Below are 22,116 nucleotides of genomic sequence, written 5' to 3' on the forward strand. Positions count from 1 at the left end.
AACTATACTACATTTTAATTGGAGGTATTTGCTAATATTATTATTATTACATCTTCTACATATTGGGATAGAATCTTGGAGATGGGAATGCCCCTTTAGCTTAACTGTTGAAAAAGATAGCTAAAATTAGATAAATATCTTCCCCATCCAATGAATTATGAGTGGGTTATGGAGAAAACTTGCTATCTAATGCAGACCTGTACTTACAGCAGCATCAGCACTGAATCAAACGCAGCCTTTCTCTGCATTGTCAGAGGGATGTGACTACAGGAGAGTGCTAAAGGCATAAAGGGGTAGATGTCTTGAGCATAATCTAAGATAGCATACTAGTCAAAACTGTGACTATAACGCCATGTTCACATGTTCAGTATTTGGTCAGTATTTTACATCAGTATCTGTAAGCCAAAACCAAGAGTGGGTGATAAATACAGAAGTGGTAACTTGTGTCTATTATACTTTTCCTCTGATTGTTCCACTTCTTGATTTGGATGAAAAATACTAATGTAGAATACTGACCAAATACTGAACATGTGAACGTGGCCTAAGGCCAAGTATTTTTCGGTCTTATTGCTGTTATGAAAAAAAAATTTACATCACACAGACATCAAATGTTCAGATGAGCTTTTTTTTTTCACGGACCAAATGTGAGTGTTAAAAAAACTGAAGCATGCACTAGTTTTTTCCATGTGTTTGATGAGACTCATCTATTCAAGTCTATAGGCACGCAAAATACATCAAATCCCACATGGATCGACCATACAGCATCTGATTTTTACAGATACGACATATGAAACTGTATTTGTTCTTGTTGAATTTAACAACTGCAGATGTAGGAAATACAACCCCTCGCAAAATTACTTTTTTTAACCAAGCACAGGGGAAAAATTATGCAATCACTCAATTCTGAGGAAAAAATTATGGAATCATGAAAAAAAAAAAAAACACCCCAACACATCACTAGTATTTTGTTGCACCACCTCTGGCTTTTATAGCAGCTTTCAGTCACTGAGGCATGGACTTAATGAGTGTCAAACAGTACTCTTCATCAATCTGGCTCCAACTTTCTCTGATTGCTGTTGCCAGATCAGCTTTGCAGGTTGGAACCTTGTCATGGACCATTTTCTTCAACTTCCACCAAAGATTTTCAATTGGATTGAGATCCGAACTATTTGCAGGCCATGACATTGACCTTTTGTGTCTTTTTTCAAGGAATGTTTTCACAGTTTTTGCTCTATGGCAGGATGCATTATCATCTTGAAAAATGATTTCATCATCCCCAAACATCCTTTCAATTGATGGGATAAGAAACGTGTCCAAAATATCAACATAAACTTGTGCATTTATTGAAGATATAATGACAGCCATCTCCCCAGTGCCTCTACCTGACATGCAGCCCCATATCATCAATGACTGTGGAAATTTGCATGTTCTCTTCAGGCAGTCATCTTTATAAATCTCATTGGAACATCACTAAACAAAAGTTCCAGCAGCAAAAAGTGGGTAAACCTAGAAAACGATCTTAATGGATGCGACTCCCAAGTTGTTCTTTGGACTGGAGGCAAGGGGGTGGGGCCAGGCGTCTACATACCGTTCCTCACACGAAACATATTGCTTCTTATTAAAAACCGAAACAAAGACCTTCAGATCACAACTCTCCCGGGCCCCTTAATTCCAATCTATGACAATTCTGCTTTCCCGGCGGGGCTGAATAGAGAGACATATCTAAATAAGAGAAAAGATTCCAAACCCATCATCCACGACTATTTAAAAGAAACTGGGATGAAGTCCCTTTGGGAATTATTCCCAGAGGAGGAAACACACCCTGTAGATTGGTTCTTCTATGAACAACTAAAAAGTTATATCCACTCAATCTATAAACAAACCAATATCAGCAGGCCGCTAACTCCCTTTGAGATGCTTTGCATATCAGCAAACCCCCCGGATCATACTGTCTCGCTGCTAAATAAAATCTTCCAAGACGGGAAGGGCTCCACTGCAGGGTTGGCCATTGTTTTTCTCGAAATGGGAGGGCGATCTGGGAAGGCCCTTGTCATCTGAAGACAGGGGAAAAATTCTTCTCTTCTCGTCTAGATCGTCATTATGCGCGGTATCACAGGAGAGGAGCTATAAGATTCTAGCAAGATGGTATAGATGCCCCTCCATGGTGCATGCGGTGTTCCCCACGACCCCTGACACCTGCTGGAGATGTTTAAAGGAAATAGGCTCTTACATGCATATCTGGTGGGACTGCCCCCCCATAAGGGATTTGTGGTTGGCTGTCTTTGAACTTCATAATAAGCTGTCTTCACACAGATCCAACCTTCACCAAGTCTAGCATTGTTGTCTTTATGCGACTTGTCAATATCTAGGTTCAAGAGGGGTATCCTCAGACACTTTCTTACCGCAGTCAGAAATCTAATCCCTCGGTTTTGAAAACAAGAAAAATTTCCTTCCCGTACAGAATTTGTGGCAGAACTTAATAACATTTATAGAATGGAGCAGCTGATAAACCAGTCACCAGGTAATGTAGAAAAAACCTACAACATATGGGCCCCCTGGATCGCTTTTAGGGAAACTCCTGAACTAGATCTCTGGGTTTCCAGAACCTGACACATTATGTAGCTTATTTTCGCGTACTTCTGGGCCGTTTCTCGGCATGTGTTCTGTCCACCGGGGCATGGAGGCAGCCACACTCCTTCCCTGTATTCCCCACACCCTCATCCATTCCTCTCTTCTTCTTCCTACCCCCTTTTTCTTTCCCCTTTCTTACTTTCCATGTTTGTCCTCCTCATATCCAGTTTTATTATATATATTGTATTTAAATGACTACAAAGGAATCTAACAATGGTTACCAACTATCCCGGCTGTTCTTTATTGTTAACACCTCATAATCTCGGGATAACCAATAGCATTATTAATCAGAAAGTTAAATTATAAGACTTAAATGTTGTAACAATGCTCCTCTTGTTTGACTTGTTACTATTGCCTATCATTGCACAGATTTACCAGATTGTACTGTTTACCTTTATTCTTTATTGCTGTGACCAATAAAATGATTTATACAAAAGTTCCAGCAGCATCACCTTGCCCAATGCAGATTCGTGATTCATCACTGAATATGACTTTCATCCAGTCATCCACAGTCCACGATTACTTTTCCTTAGCCCATTGTAACCTTGTTTTTTTTCTGTTTAGGTGTTAATGGTGGCTTTCGTTTAGCTTTTCTGTATGTAAATCCCATTTCCTTTAGGCAATTTCTTACAGTTCGGTCACAGACGTTGACTCCAGTTTACACCCATTCGTTCCTCATTTGTTTTGTTGTGCATTTCCTGTTTTGGAGACATATTGCTTTAAGTTTCTGGATTTGAAGCTTTGATGTCTTCCTTGGTCTACCAGTGTGTTTGCCTTTAACAACCTTCCCATGTTGTTTGTATCTGGTCCAGATTTTAGACACAGCTGACTGTGAACAACCAACATCTTTTGCAACATTGCGTGATGATTTACCCTCTTTTAAGAGTTTGATAATCCTCTCCTTTGTTTCAATTGACTTCTCTCGTGTTGGAGCCATGATTCATGTCAGTCCACTTGGTGCAACAGCTCTCCAAGGTGTGATCAATCCTTTTTAGAGTGATCATCACTGGGCAGCACGGTAGCGCAGTGGATAGCACAGCAGCCTTGCAGCGCTGGAGTCCTGGGTTCAAATCCCACCAAGGACAACATCTGCAAAGAGTTTGTATGTTCTCTCCGTGTTTACGTGGGGATACTCCGGTTTCCTCCCACATTCCAAAGAGAATTTAGATTGTGAGCTCCATCGGGGACAGCGATGATAATGTGTGCAAACTGTAAAGCGCTGCGGAATATGCTAGCGCTATATAAAAATTATTATTTAGATGCAGACTAACGAGCAGATCTAATTTGATGTGGGTGTTGTTTTTGAGTATGAAAATTTACAGGGTGATTCCATAATTTTTTCCTCAGAATTGAGTGATTCCATAATTTTCCCGTATGCTTGGTTAAAAAAAGTAACCATTACTGACTACCACATTTTTTGTTCTTGATTTCTTTTAGTGTTTCTTAAAGCCAGAAAGTTGCCATTTGAAATGACTTTAGTTTTGTGCCTTGTCTGTGATCTGCTTTTTTTTTTTACAAAATTAAACAACTGAATCAACATCCTCCAAGGCCGGTGATTCCATAATTTTTGCCAAGGGTTGTACACATGTCATACGAATAGCATTTGAATGACAATTAAAACAAAAATAGTTAATTTTTCTGGAAGAAAATTGGCTGATTTTATTTTTATTCGCTAGTGTGAACTTAGTCTAAAGGGACTACTGCTCCACTCTATTTGTAACATGATAGAAAATGATGAGAACTTGCTGTTACCTCATTATGAGAACTCGGTTGCACAAAGGTGAAATTTTGAGGGAATTGTGATGTACATGAAAATATTGAAAATTGTGGAGTTCTAATTTTGCATTGCTAGTTTATAGAAAATATTGAATATGATTTGCTATGTGCCAGCAGCATGGTGCCGAGTCTTTAGGGGCTATTGATGTATATTTTTAGTATCTGACAGTAATAGCTGTATGCATGATCACACAGAGAATGCCGAGATTATCTTCGAGATTTGTAATACTGAATAAAATCATACTTTTTAGGCTATGTGCACACGTTGCAGATTATTTGCGGTTTTCTAGCGTTTTTGCGCTATAAAAACGCTATAAAACCACAAATAATCTGCTTACATTAAGCATCCTATCATTTTTAATGAAATCCACAATTTCTGTGCACATGATGTGCGTTTTTCCGCATGAAAAACGCATTGCGGAAAAATAATGAACCTGTTCTATAATTTTGCGTTTTTTTCGCGGATTTCCCACTGTTTAATGCATTGGGAAATGTCCAGAAAAAACACGCAAAAAACACGCAAAAAACGCGTCAAAACCGCGCAAAAAACGCGCAAAAAAACGCATGGGGATTTCATGCGGAAATCTGGCAGAAATGTCTGGATTTCCACAGGAATTTTCTGCATGAATTCCTGAACGTGTGCACATAGCCTTAATAACATTTAATCCATATTTAACATGTTGTCAACCAAATATGTCAAATAAAGTGTCAATTCAGTGGGAGCATGACAGCAAGAAGTCTCAAACATATATATCACTGCCATTCATTCCAATAGGATGAGACAGGCAACCTCCCCCAAAAAAGGTTAGTCACATATTGGGCATTCATTGCATATTCCTCGTTATCAAGATAAGCCCTTTGGTCGGTCCTGCATCGATCTGATAATCAAATGTCCAAGATGGCACAATCACTTTAAATTCAGAAGCTTTTGACATATCTGAATAATGTATGAAATATGATGCTGAAATATTTTAAAAAATGATCGTCCATACTATAAATTTGTATAGTATGTTATCACGCCTTAAAGCTTAATGTTTTTCTTCTGCTTATAGGTAAACCAATGGATGTGTCAAACTTCATTATACATTCTGTTGCAAACGTCATTTGTGCAGTTGTTTTTGGGCACCGTTTCTCCATTGATGATCCATCGTTCCAAAAACTGGTATCAATAAATCAGCAAATGATTGAGGGCTTTGCCTCTAAGTTTGGAATAGTAAGTAAAATTGCCTATCTAGAATTATCAATGTACTTTACATGGTTATTCCCATCTAAGACATTTATAGCACATTCATCTCCATAAGATATTCTATAAATATTCTATTTTCTATATTCTATAAATGTCTAACATGGATAAAAAAAAATTAAAAGGACTAGAAAACCCCTGACATCAGCATACAGAGCAGTATTTGTCAACTCAACCATCAAATTTCCATATACTGCACAACACTTCACCCAGACAATGTCAATAGTTGACAACTGCAGTTGTATCTGTTAATTTCTCTATATATTTTTTGTGGATATATTGGGACAAATAAAAAATAAAATAAATAAATAAAAATAGATTTATATACATTTTGATTTAATAGATAATCTCAGAACAGATATCTTAGACATGTAAAAATATATATATTTAAAAAAAAATCACAAAGTAAATTAAAAAAATGTATATACAGTGGAGAAAAAAGGAGTCGCTTACAGAAAACGTTTGACCTCTGTCTTTGCCCATGAAGGATATATAACAAAATATTGATTGATATGAACTTTTGTTAATGATCAAATACTTATTTTCGATCATAATTTGCAAAATAAATCTTGCCAAAGCAGGCAAGTTGATTTTCTGGATTTGTTTTCTCGTTTTGTGGTCAACCTATGATGTCAATTACAGGCCTCTCTCATCTTTTTAAGTTGGAGAACTTGCACAATTGGTGGCTGACGAAATACCTTTTTACCCCACTGTATTACCACATAAAGTAACAGTGGTTAGGATTGTAACATTTTTGACCTGGTCTTTAAGGTGAAAACAGGCTCAGTTGAAGGGGTTAATTCATCATTGGCTCAGCTTATATCATAGAGGAGTCATATGAATTTGCTTCTGCAGGGGTGCATATGAGGTATATACTGACTTACAAACTTATATTTTATGGACAAACGTTTTGGGACACACCAATTCTTCATTCAGTCCCATTTCCACAGGTGTATAAAATCCAGCCCCTGGCCATACCGTCTGCCTTTAATAACATTTTGGAAAGAAAGGATCATTCTAAAGGACTCACTCAATTTGAGTGTGGTCCTACAATAGGATGCCCCTATTGCAACAAGTTATTACTTGAAATTTTTTGTCCCTTAAATATTCCACAATCAATTATGAGTTGTGCTATTGCAATGTAGAAATGTTTAGGAACCATACAAAATCAGTCACAAAGTGGCAGATCAAGTAAAGTTACAGAACCAGGTCGTTGGTTGCTGAGGCGCATAGTGCATAAAGTGCAGAGTCTAAACCTCATCTCCCACTAACATCATCACAAAACTATGTCGAGAGCTTCATGGCATGAGTTTCCATGGCCAAGCATCTAACATGCAAGCCTTACATCACCAAGCACAATGCCAAGTATGAGACTCTGGAGCAGTGGACATTTCTTCTGTGGAGTGAGGAATCACGGCAACCGAGTGGATGAGTCTGGGTTAGGTGAATGCCAAGAGAATGTTACCTGCCCAAATTGTGAAGATTCTTCAAAGAGAGATAATAATATGGGGTTAGTTTTCTGATGTTGGCCTAGACCTCTTAATTACAGTAAAGAGAAATCTTAATGCTTCAACATAACAAGACATTTTGGACAATTCTGTGCTTCCAACTTTTTGGGAACATTTTGGAGGAGCATTGTTTTCTCCAGCATGACTGTGCCCAAGTGCACAAAGCAAGGTCCATAAAGACATGGCTGGGCAGTTTGGTGTTTTAGAACATGACTGGCTCACATAGAACCTTGGCATTAAGCCCATCTAATATCTTTAGGATTAACTAGAATAAAGATTGCAAGTAGGACAGTCATCCAACATCAGGGTCTGACCTCACAAATGTTCTTCTTCTGAAAGGGCAAATATTGCCACAGACAGTCCAAAGTCTTCCCACAAGCTGCGAAGGAGTGACTACCATCATGTTAATATCTATGGTTTTATAATAGGATGTCGTATAAGCTCCTGTAGGTGTAATGTGTGTGGCCTTAATATTTTTATCCATATAGTGTACAAAATTTAATGCAGATTCTATACACATCTATCAAGAGGGGTAAGAATGTTCTGTTGCATTGTAGCCATCACATCATCCTGTCCATGGTTATTCATAATACTACTGATGTCAATGGTTTTGTTACACAGCTTTATGATGCATTTCCTTGGCTGATGAAGTGCTTACCAGGCTCCCATCAGGAAATGTTTAAAAATCGAGACTATATTTACAATTTTGTAAGAAATGAAATAAGAATTCACCAACAAAATGAATTGCCGGAGGAGCCTAACGATCTCATAGACCACTATTTGGCGCAGATTGCAAAGGTATGTAAATGACAATTTGATCTGATTTAAATAGGTCTCATCTGCCAGAAAATTCAGTCTACCAAAACAAAATGGTTGTGCCATGTCCACAGGCATCTGAAAGACAACTACTTTACATGGAATAGGAAGGTTTTATTTTAGGACAATTACAACGGATGGTGTAAATGGATACACCAGACCAATTTCAGAATCTGAACCATTGGTCAGAAATCTATATGTTGAAATGCAGCATAAGAGGAGCTGCAATACCAGACACAGTCTACAGACAGGTGTAGAGTTATTTTGGGGGAAAGAAGCAGGTTTTTTCTTAACCTTGGAAACCCACTTTAGGGTCAGTCCTGATAAAAATGGCTAGAATAAGATTATTTATATGGGTTTCTCTTGATATGCAGTATTGTGACATATTAATGCACTCCATGCATTGCATACTAGTCATTAAAAAATGTATTTTTCCTTCCAGACGAGTGGTGATCCTAACTCCACATTTGATATTTCAAATCTGCTCCAAGTATCAATGGAATTTTTCACTGCAGGAACTGAAACTACAGCCACCACCTTACAGTGGGCGATCATGCTCATGCTGGCTTACCCTGATATACAAGGTGTGTAATCGTGGACCGTGGTCCAATTGAAATAGATTTGATACCATAGCGAAACTAACCTGGCTACTTAGTACTGTTGTGCAAAATAATGCACATGTCCATTAAGTTCAAGCGAGGGCTGGAAAGGGACTCAGTCTGCCCTAAACAGCAGGTTTTCCCTCCAGATCCTGAGTGTCTATCGGCAGAACCACCTACAGAACAAGAATTGTACACATATACATAAGTATTTGTTACTTTTTTTCTACAAATATCTAAGCCTTTTTGAAACCATTGATGGTTCGGGTTGTAACCAGCTGCTAATACAAGCTGTTACACAGATTACTAGCTCTTACGATAACGAAGCTTTGCTTCCTATGGAGATTGAACCTTTTTATTTGTTTTTTTTAGGGAGTTTTACTTGAAATAGCATTCAACCATACTTTTTGTAAAGGCCGTTTATATACATAGTAATAATGACCAACACTTCCCCATTTCCCTTTGAGGTCTCTTCTCAAGACTAGGGATGAGTGAATTTGTTCGGAAAACGATCTCCAAACATAAGTTCAGCACAAATATGGCACATTCGGATTCGTGATCAGAAACACAAGCAAAATTTTATAAAATCGGGAAAAATTGGTAACATGCTGTAAAAAGTGTGGGAAAATATTTGCGTTGCCACAAAAGTATTTTCAGCACTTTAACAGCGATAATAGTGGTCTATCATGAGTGTTTGGCATGTGTTTAATGAGGGGAGGGGGGTAGCAGAGCTCAGAATTGTGGCGTTCTTGTAAGCAGTCATTTTTATTTTCTAACAATATGTGTGCACATTGCGGCTAGCCAATCAGGGTGCAGGAAGCACCCGCAATGTCCTGACAAAATGGCTTGTGTCATTGGCTGTTCAAATCACATGTCCCCTTCATATAAATAGCTGACATCTTGTTTTAGTGCCATTTTGACACTGTAACAGCACAGAGAGGCTGCTCCTGATGCTGGCACTGTTAACAGCAAGATTTTAGCTAGTTAGGCGGTTGTATATCAGTCAGATAGTGTAGTGAGCTACTGTCCAGTGTGGCTGTTAAATTTACCTTCCAGCATTTTTTTTTTTACTTTTTTGGCCATTACTGAGGTCCACAGACAAAGCCAGCAGGGCACATGTCCTACAAGTGTTTTGTGCACTGCTTCAATTGCGCTCCATACATGAGTATAGCATTCTAATTAATATTTTTTCACTAGCTAAATGTGAAACAGCCTGCTGTATCCCACGTTGTCATTTTGTGGCAGGAATATGAACCTGTCTGCAGACCTAAGGCACATTAAAAAAAATTATAACTTTTCAGTTGCAAAAAGTTAGACAACCCACTGTATCACACTTTGTCATTAGGTTGGGTTGAAATCAAGCTGCAGAGGTCTGATCCAGAGGCCACAAAAAATTCTTCTGTTATTAACGTCATCCAGTAAGGGACCTGACTTTAAAATAGTTTGTAACATCTAGTGTGTTATAGAGGCCAGAGCCATAGGCCACAAAAAATTATTCTGTTAATAATTAACATCATATAATAAGGGACCAGACTTTAAAATAGTTTGTAGCATCTAGTGTGTTATAGAGGCCTGATCTATAGGCCACAAAATATTCTTCTGTTTTTAACTTCATACAGTAAGAGACCTGACATTAAAATAGTTTGTAGCATCAAGTTAGTTATAGAGGTCTGATCCACAGGCCACCAAAAATTATTCTGTTCCCAGTGTCATACAGTAGGGAACCTGACTTTAAAATAGTTTGTAGTATCTAGTGTGTTATAGAGGCCTCATCCATAGGCCACAAATAAATTCTTATGTTCCTAGTGTCATACAGTAGGACCCCTGACTTTAAAATAGTTTGTAGTATCTATTGTGTTATAGAGTCCTGATCCATAGGCCACAAGAAATCTTTTGTTACTAACATACAGCAAGGGACCTGACTTTAAAAATTTTTGTAGCATAACTTCTTTGTCATACATGCCTCATCCACACTCAAACAATTCTTTTTTCTGTCACTAACACGATGCAGCACGCCATATTTCAACTTTGAATTTACTATTGCTGAAATTCAGCTGTTTGCAGAGGTGGTGCAGAGTTTAAAATCTAATTTTTGGTTGTTAATACTGTGCTCCTAGGCTACCACACTATCTGAGCAACATGACTGGGAAAAAGCGAGGCCTTGGTGGAAGGGGAATTAGGCTTGGTGTTCAAGGTGTACGTTGGGTAGGTGGTAATGTTTGTGAAAGCACTAGTGAATCAACATCATGTCCTATGCAAAGACAACTGACAACTTATGTTACTGGACAGGTTTACACCACTACCTTTCTTTGGCCATCTCACAGTGGTATGTTATGGACCTGGTAGTTAGGAGCACCAGGAACGACCTGATGGTTAAACTCACACAAGACAAGCTCTGGGAAGTGGGAACTCTGCTGACCGCAACCCCTAATCCTATCACACAACTATAAATAGCCGTGGAGCGTACCTAACACGGCCTAGACGCCTCTTCACAGCCTAAGAGTTAACTAGCCCTAGAAATAGAAAATAAAGCCTACCTTGCCTCAGAGAAATTCCCCAAAGGAAAAGGCAGCCCCCCACATATATTGACTGTGAGTAAAGATGAAAGTCACAAACACAGAAATGAAACAGATTTCAGCAAAGAGAGGCCCGACTTACAAAACAGACTGAGGATAGGTAAGGTATCTTTGCGGTCAGCACAAAAAACTACAAAAAGACCACGCAGAGTGTGCAAAAAGACCTCCGCACCGACTCACGGTGCGGAGGTGCCACTCTGCATCCCAGAGCTTCCAGCTAGCAAAACAAAATCATGATAGCAAGCTGGACCAGAAAACAATGAACAAATAATAACTAGCAGGGACTTAGCTTCTGCTGGAGTAGACAGGTCACCAGAAAGATCCAAGAGCGAACTGAACCAGTACAAGAACATTGACAGCTGGCATGGAGTAACGATCTGAGTGGAGTTAAATAGAGCAGCCAGCCAACGAATAAACTCCGTCACCTGTGGAAGGAACCTCAGAAGCAGCAGCACCACTCACAGCCACCAGAGGGAGTCCATGGACAGAACTCGCCGAAGTACCATTCATGACTACAGGAGGGAGTTCGATAACAGAATTCACAACAGTACCCCCCCTTGAGGAGGGGTCACCGAACCCTCACCAGAGCCCCCAGGCCGATCAGGACGAGCCAAATGAAAGGCACGAACTAGATCGGCAGCATGAACATCAGAGGCAAAAACCCAGGAATTATCTTCCTGACCATAACCCTTCCACTTGACCAGGTACTGGAGCTTCTGTCTCGAAATGCGAGAATCCAAAATCTTCTCCACCACATACTCCAACTCCCCCCACGACCAACACCAGGGCAGGAGGATCAACGGAGGGAACCATAGGCGCCACGTATCTCCGCAATAACGACCTATGGAACACATTATGGATGGCAAAAGAAGCTGGAAGGGCCAAACGAAATGACACAGGATTGAGAACTTCAGAAATCTTATACGGACCAATGAAACGAGGCTTAAACTTAGGAGAGGAAACCTTCATAGGAACATGACGAGACGACAACCAAACCAAATCCCCAACACGAAGTCGGGGACCAACACAGGGCCATTGGTTAGCGAAACGTTGAGCCTTCTCCTGGGACAATGTCAAATTGTCCACCACATGAGTCCAAATCTGCTGCAACCTGTCCACCACAGTATCCACACCAGGACAGTCCGAAGACTCAACCTGCCCTGAAGAGAAACGAGGATGGAAACCAGAATTACAGAAAAAGAGCGAAACCAAAGTAGCCGAGCTGACCCGATTATTAAGGGCAAACTCCGCCAAAGGCAAGAAGGACACCCAATCATCCTGATCAGCAGAAACAAAGCATCTCAGATATGTTTCCAAAGTCTGATTAGTTCGTTCGGTTTGGCCATTTGTCTGAGGATGGAAAGCCGAAGAAAAAGACAAATCAATGCCCATCTTAGCACAAAAAGACCGCCAAAACCTCGAAACGAACTGGGAACCTCTGTCCGAGACGATGTTCTCCGGAATGCCATGCAAACGAACAACATGCTGGAAAAACAATGGCACCAAATCAGAGGAGGAAGGCAATTTAGACAAGGGTACCAAATGGACCATCTTAGAGAAGCAATCACAAACCACCCAAATGACCGACATCCTTTGAGAGACAGGGAGATCTAAAATAAAATCCATGGAAATATGCGTCCAGGGCCTCTTCGGGACCAGCAAGGGCAAAAGCAACCCACTGGCACGAGAACAGCAGGGCTTAGCCCGAGCACAAGTCCCACAGGACTGCACAAAAGAACGCACATCCCGTGACAAAGAAGGCCACCAAAAGGATCTAGCCACCAAATCTCTGGTACCAAAGATTCCCGAATGACCCGCTAACACCGAACAATGAACCTCAGAGATAACTCTATTAGTCCATCTATCAGGGACAAACAGTTTCTCCGCTGGACAACGGTCAGGTCTATCAGCCTGAAATTTCTGCAGCACACGCCGCAAATCAGGGGAGATGGCAGACAAAATTACCCCCTCTTTGAGAATACCCGCTGGATCAGGAACATCCGGAGAGTCAGGCACAAAACTCCTTGACAGGGCATCAGCCTTCACATTCTTAGAGCCCGGAAGGTACGAAACCACAAAATCGAAACGGGAGAAAAACAGCGACCATCGAGCCTGTCTAGGATTCAACCGTTTGGCAGACTCGAGATAAGTCAAATTCTTGTGATCCGTCAAGACCACCACGCGATGCTTGTCGCCACTCCTCGAATGCCCACTTCATGGCCAACAACTCTCGATTGCCAACATCATAATTGCGCTCAGCAGGCGAAAATTTTCTAGAAAAGAAGGCACATGGTTTCATCACCGAGCAATCAGAACTTCTTTGCGACAAAACAGCCCCTGCTCCAATCTCAGAAGCATCAACCTCGACCTGAAACGGAAGTGAAACATCTGGCTGGCACAACACAGGGGCAGAAGAAAAACAACGCTTCAACTGCTGAAAAGCCTCTACAGCCGCAGAGGACCAATTGACCACATCAGCACCTTTCTTGGTCAAATCAGTCAACGGTTTAGCAACAGTAGAAAAATTAGCGATGAAGCGACGGTAAAAATTAGCAAAGCCCAGGAACTTCTGCAGGCTCTTCACAGATGTCGGCTGAGTCCAATCGTAAATGGCCTGGACTTTAACAGGGTCCATCTCGATAGTAGAAGGGGAAAAAATGAACCCCAAAAATGAAACCTTCTGAACTCCAAAGAGACACTTTGACCCCTTCACAAACAAGGAATTCGCACGAAGGACCTGGAACACCATTCTGACCTGCTTCACATGAGACTCCCAATCATCCGAAAAGACCAAAATATCATCCAAATACACAATCAGGAATTTATCCAGGTACTCTCGGAAGATATCATGCATAAAGGACTGAAATACTGATGGAGCATTGGAAAGCCCGAATGGCATAACCAGGTACTCAATATGGCCCTCGGGCGTATTAAATGCTGTTTTCCATTCATCGCCTTGTTTAATACGCACAAGATTATACGCCCCTCGAAGATCTATCTTGGTGAACCAACTAGCCCCTTTAATACGAGCAAACAAATCAGACAGCAACGGCAAAGGATACTGAAATTTGACTGTAATTTTATTAAGAAGGCGGTAATCAATACAAGGTCTCAAAGAACCATCCTTCTTGGCCACAAAAAAGAACCCTGCTCCTAACGGTGATGACGACGGGCGAATATGGCCTTTCTCCAAGGATTCCTTTATATAACTCCGCATAGCGGTGTGTTCTGGCACAGATAAATTGAACAATCGGCCCTTAGGAAACTTACTACCAGGAATCAAATTAATTGCACAATCGCAATCCCTATGAGGAGGTAGGGCACTGGCTTTGGGCTCATCAAATACATCCCGATAATCCGACAAAAACTCTGGAACTTCAGAGGGAGTGGAAGACGAAATAGACAAAAATGGAACATCACCATGTACCCCCTGGCAACCCCAGCTGGACACAGACATAGATTTCCAGTCCAATACTGGATTATGAACCTGTAGCCATGGCAACACCAAAACGACCACATCATGCAGATTATGCAACACCAGAAAGCGGATATCCTCCTGATGTGCAGGAGCCATGCACATGGTCAATTGGGTCCAGTACTGAGGCTTATTCTTGGCCAAAAGCGTAGCATCAATTTCTCTCAATGGAATAGGATACTGCAAGGGCTCCAAGAAAAAACCACAGCGCCTAGCATACTCCAAGTCCATCAAATTCAGGGCAGCGCCTGAATCCACAAATGCCATAAAAGAATAGGATGACAAAGAGCAAATCAGAGTAACAGACAATAGAAATTTAGACTGTACCGTACCAATGGTGGCAGACCTAGCGAACCGCTTAGTGCGCTTAGGACAATCGGAGATAGCATGAGTGGAATCACCACAGTAAAAACATAGCCCATTCCGACGTCTGTGTTCTTGCCGTTCAGCTCTGGTCAAAGTCCTATCACATTGCATAGGCTCAGGCCCATGCTCAGATAGTACCGCCAAATGGTGCACAGCTTTACGCTCACGCAAGCGTCGATCGATCTGAATGGCCAAGGACATAGACTCATTCAGACCAGCAGGCATGGGAAACCCCACCATGACATCCTTAAGGGCTTCAGAGAGACCCTTTCTGAAGATTGCTGCCAGGGCACATTCATTCCACTGAGTGAGCACAGACCACTTTCTAAACTTCTGACAATATATCTCCGCGTCATCCTGACCCTGACACAGAGCCAGCAAGATTTTCTCTGCCTGATCCACTGAATTAGGTTCGTCGTAAAGCAATCCAAGCGCCAGAAAAAACGCATCAACATCACGCAATGCCGGATCTCCTGGCGCAAAGGAAAATGCCCAGTCTTGAGGGTCACCACGTAACAAAGAAATAATGATCTTTACTTGTTGAACAGGGTCACCTGAGGAGCGAGGTTTCAAGGCAAGAAACAATTTACAATTATTTTTGAAATTCAAGAACTTAGATCTATCACCAAAAAACAAATCAGGAATTGGAATCCTAGGCTCTGACATCGGATTCTGAACCACAAAATCTTGAATGTTTTGTACCCTTGTAGTGAGATTATCCATCCAAGAGGACAGACCTTGAATGTCCATGTTTACACCAGTGTCCTGAACCACCCATTGGTAAAGGGGAAGAGAGAGACAAAACACACTGCAAAGAAAAAAAAATGGTCTCAGAACTTCTCTTATCCCTCTATTGAGATGCATTAGTACTTTGGGCCACCTGTACTGTTTTGACCTGGTGGTCAGGACAATAATGGACCTGGTGGTTAAGAGCACACGGAATGACCTGATAGTTTCTGATAATAAAGGACGAACTCTGGGATGTGGGAACTCTGCTGACCGCAATCCCTAATCCTATCAAACACACTAGAAATAGCCGTGGATTGCGCCTAACGCTCCCTATGCAACTCGGCACAGCCTAAGGAACTAGCTAGCCCTGAAGATAGAAAAATAAAGCCTACCTTGCCTCAGAGAAATTCCCCAAAGGAAAAGGCAGCCCCCCACATATAATGACTGTGAGTAAAGATGAAAATACAAACACAGAGATGAAATAGATTTAGCAAAGTGAGGCCCGACTTACTGAACAGACCGAGGATAGGAAAGGTTACTTTGCGGTCAGCACAAAAACCTACAAAAAGACCACGCAGAGGGCGCAAAAAGACCCTCCGCACCGACTCACGGTGCGGAGGCGCTCCCTCTGCGTCCCAGAGCTTCCAGCAAGCAAGACAACAATAAGAATAGCGAGCTGGACAGAAAAATAGCAAACCCAAGAAATACAAGCTGGAACTTAGCTTTTGCTGGGAAGACAGGTCACAAGAACGATCCAGGAGTGAACTAGACCAATACTGGAACATTGACAGGTGGCATGGAGCAAAGATCTAAGTGGAGTTAAATAGAACAGCCAGCTAACGAATTAACCTCGTCACCTAAGGAAGGAAACTCAGAAACACCCACCAGAGGAAGTCCATGGACAGAACCAGCCGAAGTACCATTCATGACCACAGGAGGGAGCCCGACAACAGAATTCACAACAGGTAATGCAGTTATTCCTGAGCAGCAGTCTTGGACAGGTGTTTCTGCTAATTGCAATTCTGACTGGGGTATTTAGCTGTGCAGGACTCATTAGTCCTTGCCAGTAGTCAATAATACTTTGGAAGTGTTGGTCCTCTGCCTGGCCTCTCCTGCTTGCTGCCAATTCAGCTAAGATAAGTGTTTGCTTCATTTTTTAGACACACTGCTGTGTGTTTATTTTCTGTGCTTATCTTGTTTCTATTTTGTTCCTGCTAGACTGTGCCTGATGTTTTTCTCAGTCTAGTTGGACTCGCTGGAGTCGCAGATATACTCTCCACATCTTTAGTTAGGTGGTGGAGTTTTTGTATTTTTCTGCTGTGGATATTTTGTAGTGTTTTATGCTGACCGCATAGTATCCTGTACTTTCTTTTCCTATCTAGGTAGAAGTGGCCTCCTTTGCTTATCCCTGTTTTCTGTCTGCGTGTGTCTTTTCCTCTCCTACTCACAGTCATTATTTGTGGGGGGCTACCTATCCTTTGGGGATCTACTCTGAGGCAAGAGAGTTTTCCTATTTCCATCTTTAGGGATATTTAGTCCTTAGGCCGTGTCGAGGTGTCTAGGTCTGGTTAGGCACACCCCACGGCTACTTCTAGTTGCGGTGATAGGATCAGGGTTTGCGGTCAGTAAAGTTACCACTGCTCCAGCGAAGGTATTTTCATGCTGCTCCAAGGCCACCTGATCCTAACAGTACTACTGGCCAACAATGAGTTAATTGCATCTCAGAAGAAGGGAGGAAAGATCTTGAGCCATTTTTTTTTTCTCCAGTCTGTTTTGTCTTCTCCTCCCTCTTTATCTCTGGGTGGCTGAAGAGCCTTGTGCTAGCATGAATGTTCAGGAATTAGTTTCTCGTATAGACCAGCTTGCTGCTAGAGTACAGGGTATTTCTGATTACATTGTTCAGACTCCTGCTTTAGAACCGAAGATACCTACTCCTGATTTGTTTTATGGTGACAGGTCCAAATTTTTGAGTTTTAAAAACAACTGTAAACTGTTTTTTGCATTGAAACCTCGATCCTCCGGTGATTCCATTCAACAAGTTAAAATCATCATTTCCCTGCTGCGTGGTGATCCACAGGATTGGGCATTTTCCCTGGAATCTGGGGATCCTGCTTTGCTTAATGTAGACTCCTTCTTTCAGGCGTTAGGATTACTGTATGATGAACCTAATTCGGTGGATCAAGCTGAGAAGACCTTGTTGGCCCTGTCTCAGGGTCAAGAGGCGGCAGAATTGTATTGTCAGAAATTCAGAAAATGGTCTGTATTGACTAAATGGAATAATGATGCTTTGGCGGCAATTTTCAGAAAGGGTCTTTCTGAATCCGTTAAAGATGTTATGGTGGGGTTTCCCACACCCTCCAATGTGAGTGATTCTATGTCTCTGGCCATTCAGATTGATCGGCGCTTGCGGGAGCGCAGAACTGTGTGCGCTATGGCGTTATCCTCAGAGCAAATTCCTGAGCCAATGCAATGTGATAGGATTCTGTCTAGAACGGAACGACAAGGTTTTAGACGTCAGAATAGGTTGTGTTATTATTGTGGCGACGCTTCCCATGTCATTTCTGTCTGCCCTAAGCGGACCAAGAGGATCGTCAGTTCATTTACCATCAGTCTGTACAACCTAAATTTCTGTTATCTGTGTCCGTGATCTGTTCATTGTCATCATTTTATGTCATGGCGTTTGTGGATTCAGGCACCGCCTTGAACTTAATGGACTTTGAGTTTGCCAGGCGTTGTGGTTTTCCCTTGCAGCCTTTGCAGAACCCTATTCCTTTAAGGGGCATTGATGCTACACCCTTGGCTAAAAATAAGCCCCAGTTTTGGACACAGGTGACCATGCGTATGGCGCCAGCCCATCAGGAAGATTGTCTATTTCTGGTGTTGCATAACTTGCATGATGCTATTGTGCTGGGTTTTCCATGGTTGCAAGTACATAATCCTGTTTTGGATTGGAAGTCCATGTCTGTGACTAGTTGGGGTTGTCAGGGGGTTCATAATGATGTTCCTCTGATGTCTATCGCCCCTTCTCCCTCTTCTGAAATTCCGGAGTTTTTGTCTGATTTTCAGGATGTATTCGATGAGCCCAAGTCCAGTTTCCTTCCACCACACAGGGACTGCGATTGTGCTATTGACTTGATTCCAGGCTGTAAGTTTCCTAAGGGCCGACTTTTCAACCTGTCTGTACCTGAACATACCGCCATGCGGAGCTATATTAAGGAGTCTTTGGAGAAAGGGCATATTTGGCCATCTTCTTCACCGTTGGGAGCGGGGTCCTTTTTTGTTGCTAAAAAAGATGGTTCCTTAAGACCCTGTATTGATTATCGCCTCTTGAATAAGATCACGGTCAAGTTTCAATATCCTTTGCCTTTGCTTTCCGATTTGTTTGCTAGGATTAAGGGAGCTAGTTGGTTTACTAAGATTGACCTTCGCGGGGCTTATAATCTTGTTCGTATTAAGCAGGGTGATGAATGGAAAACTGCGTTTAACACGCCCGAGGGCCATTTTGAATACCTTGTGATGCCATTCGGACTCTCTAATGTTCCATCTGTTTTTCAGTCCTTCATGCATGATATCTTCCGGGATTATCTTGATAAATTCCTGATTGTATATTTGGACGATATTTTGATTTTTTCCGATGATTGGGAGTCTCATGTGCAGCAGGTCAGGATGGTATTTCAGATCCTTCGTGACAATGCCTTGTTTGTGAAAGGGTCTAAGAGTCTTTTTGGGGTGCAGAAGGTTTCCTTTTTGGGCTTTATTTTTTCTCCCTCGTCTATAGACATGGATCCGGTTAAGGTTCAGGCCATTCATGATTAGATTCAGCCCACATCCGTGAAGAGCCTTCAGAAATTTTTGGGTTTTGCTAATTTTTATCGCCGTTTCATTGCTAATTTTTCCAGCGTGGTTAAACCCTTGACTGATTTGACGAAGAAGGGCGCTGATGTGGCGAATTGGTCCCCTGTGGCTGTCTCTGCCTTTCAGGAACTTAAGCATCGTTTTACTTCTGCTCCTGTGTTGCGTCAACCGGATGTTTCTCTTCCGTTTCAGGTTGAGGTTGACGCTTCTGAGATTGGGGCAGGGGCTGTTTGTCTCGGAGGGATCCTGTTGGTTCCTTAATGAAACCGTGTGCCTTCTTTTCCCGTAAGTTTTCGCCTGCTGAACGCAATTATGATGTCGGCAATCGGGAGTTGTTGGCTATGAAGTGGGCGTTTGAGGAGTGGCGACATTGGCTTGAGGGAGCTAAGCACCGTATTGTGGTCTTGACCGATCATAAGAATCTGATTTACCTCGAGTCTGCCAAACGGTTGAATCCTAGACAGGCTCGATGGTCCTTGTTTTTTTCTCGTTTTGATTTCTTGGTCTCGTACCTTCCGGGTTCTAAGAATATTAAGGCTCATGCCCTCTCTAGGAGTTTTTTGCCTGATTCTCCTGAGGTCTTGGAACCAGTCGGTATTTTGAAGGAAGGGGTGGTCCTTTCTGCCGTTTCTCCTGATTTACGACGGGTTCTTCAGAAATTGCAGGCTGACAAACCTGATCGTTGTCCTGTGGGGAAGCTGTTTGTTCCTGACAGATGGACTAGTAGAGTGATTTCTGAGGCTCACTCTTCTGTGTTGGCTGGTCATCCTGCCATTTTTGGTACCAGAGACTTGGTTGGTAGGTCAATTTGGTGGCCTTCTTTATCGCGTGATGTGCGGTCTTTTGTGCAGTCATGTGGGACTTGTGCGCGGACCAAGCCTTGTTGCTCCCGTGCTAGTGGGTTGCTTTTGCCATTGCCGGTCCCTGAGAGGCCCTGGACGCATATTTCTATGGATTTTATTTCCGATCTTCCTGTTTCCCAGAGGATGTCTGTTATCTAGGTTGTTTGTGACCGATTCTCTAAGATGGTTCATTTGGTGCCTTTGCCTAAATTGCCTTTTTCTTCTGATTTGGTTCCGTTGTTTTTTCAGCATGTGGTCCGTTTGCATGGTATTCCTGAGAATATTGTGTCCGACAGAGGTTCCCAGTTTGTTTCTAGGTTTTGGCGGGCCTTTTGTGCTAGGCTGGGCATTGATTTGTCTTTTTCTTCTGCATTTCATCCTCAGACAAATGGCCAGACCGAGCGTACTTATCAGACTTTGGAGACTTATTTGAGATGCTTTGTGTCTGCTGATCAGGATGATTGGGTGGCTTTTTTGCCATTGGCCGAGTTTGCCCTTAATAATCGGGCTAGTTCGGCTACTTTGGTTTTGCCTTTTTTTTGTAATTTTGGTTTTCATCCTCGTTTTTCTTCTGGGCAGGTTGAGTCTTCTGACTTTCCTGGTGTGGATTCTATGGTTGACAGGTTGCAGCAGATTTGGGCTCAGGTGGTGGACAATTTGGTGTTGTCTCAGGAGGAGGCTCAACTTTTTGCTAATCGACGTCGCTGTTTTGGTTCCCGGCTTCGGGTTGGGGATCTGGTTTGATTATCTTCCCATCATGTTCCTATGAAGGTTTCTTCTCCTAAGTTTAAGCCTCGGTTTATTGGTCCTTATAGGATTTCTGAGATTATTAATCCGGTGTCTTTTCGTCTGGCGCTTCTGGCCTCTTTTGCTATCCATAATGTCTTCCATAGATCTTTGTTGCGGAAATATGTGGAGCCCGTTGTTCCCTCTGTTGATCCTCTGGCCCCTGTGTTGGTCGATGGGGAGTTGGAATATGTGGTTGAGAAGATTTTGGATTCTCGTTTTTCGAGGCGGAAGCTTCAGTACCTTGTCAAATGGAAGGGTTATGGCCAGGAGGATAATTCTTGGGTTTCGGCCTCTGATGTTCATGCCGCTGATTTGGTTCGTGCCTTTCATCTTGCTCGTCCTGACCGGCCGGGGGGCTCTGGTGAGGGATCGATGACCCCTCCTCAAGGGGGGGGTACTGTTGTGAATTCTGCTCTTGGGCTCCCTCCGGTGGTTGTTGATGGTAATTGTTATGGCTGGCAATCAGGCAACACAGCGTGCAGTAATCAGCGCACATACAGAGATCTGGCAATAACCAAAAACAATAGGACGAGCTCTGAGACTTGGAATCTCTGTAGACTGCAGTACCTGATCTATCCTCACACAACTATAAGCAGCAGTGGATTGCGCCTATCAACTACCTATGCAACTCGGCACTGCCTGAGGAACTGACTAGCCTGAAGATAGAAATACAAGCCTGACTTACCTCAGAGAAATACCCCAAAGGAATAGGCAGCCCCCCACATATAATGACTGTTAGCAAGATGAAAAGACAAACGTAGGAATGAAATAGATTCAGCAAAGTGAGGCCCGATATTCTAGACAGAGCGAGGATAGCAAAGAGAACTATGCAGTCTACAAAAAACCCTAAAACGAAAACCACGCAAAGGGGCAAAAAGACCCACCGTGCCGAACTAACAGCACGGCGGTGC

General features: G+C 42.3%; 1 protein-coding gene across 1 annotated transcript in view; it reads left to right on the forward strand.

Annotated features, from left to right (window-relative positions):
• Nucleotides 1–22,116, forward strand: part of LOC138657858 (cytochrome P450 2J4-like) — a 65,089-nt gene that overhangs the window by 7,932 nt on the left and 35,041 nt on the right. Inside the window, exons 4-6 of the mRNA XM_069745481.1 lie at nucleotides 5,460–5,620; nucleotides 7,780–7,956; nucleotides 8,417–8,558. Of these exons, the coding sequence (XP_069601582.1) occupies nucleotides 5,460–5,620; nucleotides 7,780–7,956; nucleotides 8,417–8,558 (480 nt within the window). The remainder of the gene's footprint in view (nucleotides 1–5,459; nucleotides 5,621–7,779; nucleotides 7,957–8,416; nucleotides 8,559–22,116) is intronic.

This window comes from Ranitomeya imitator, chromosome 1 (assembly GCF_032444005.1).
Source record: "Ranitomeya imitator isolate aRanImi1 chromosome 1, aRanImi1.pri, whole genome shotgun sequence".
Classification (NCBI taxonomy): Eukaryota; Metazoa; Chordata; class Amphibia; order Anura; family Dendrobatidae; genus Ranitomeya; species Ranitomeya imitator.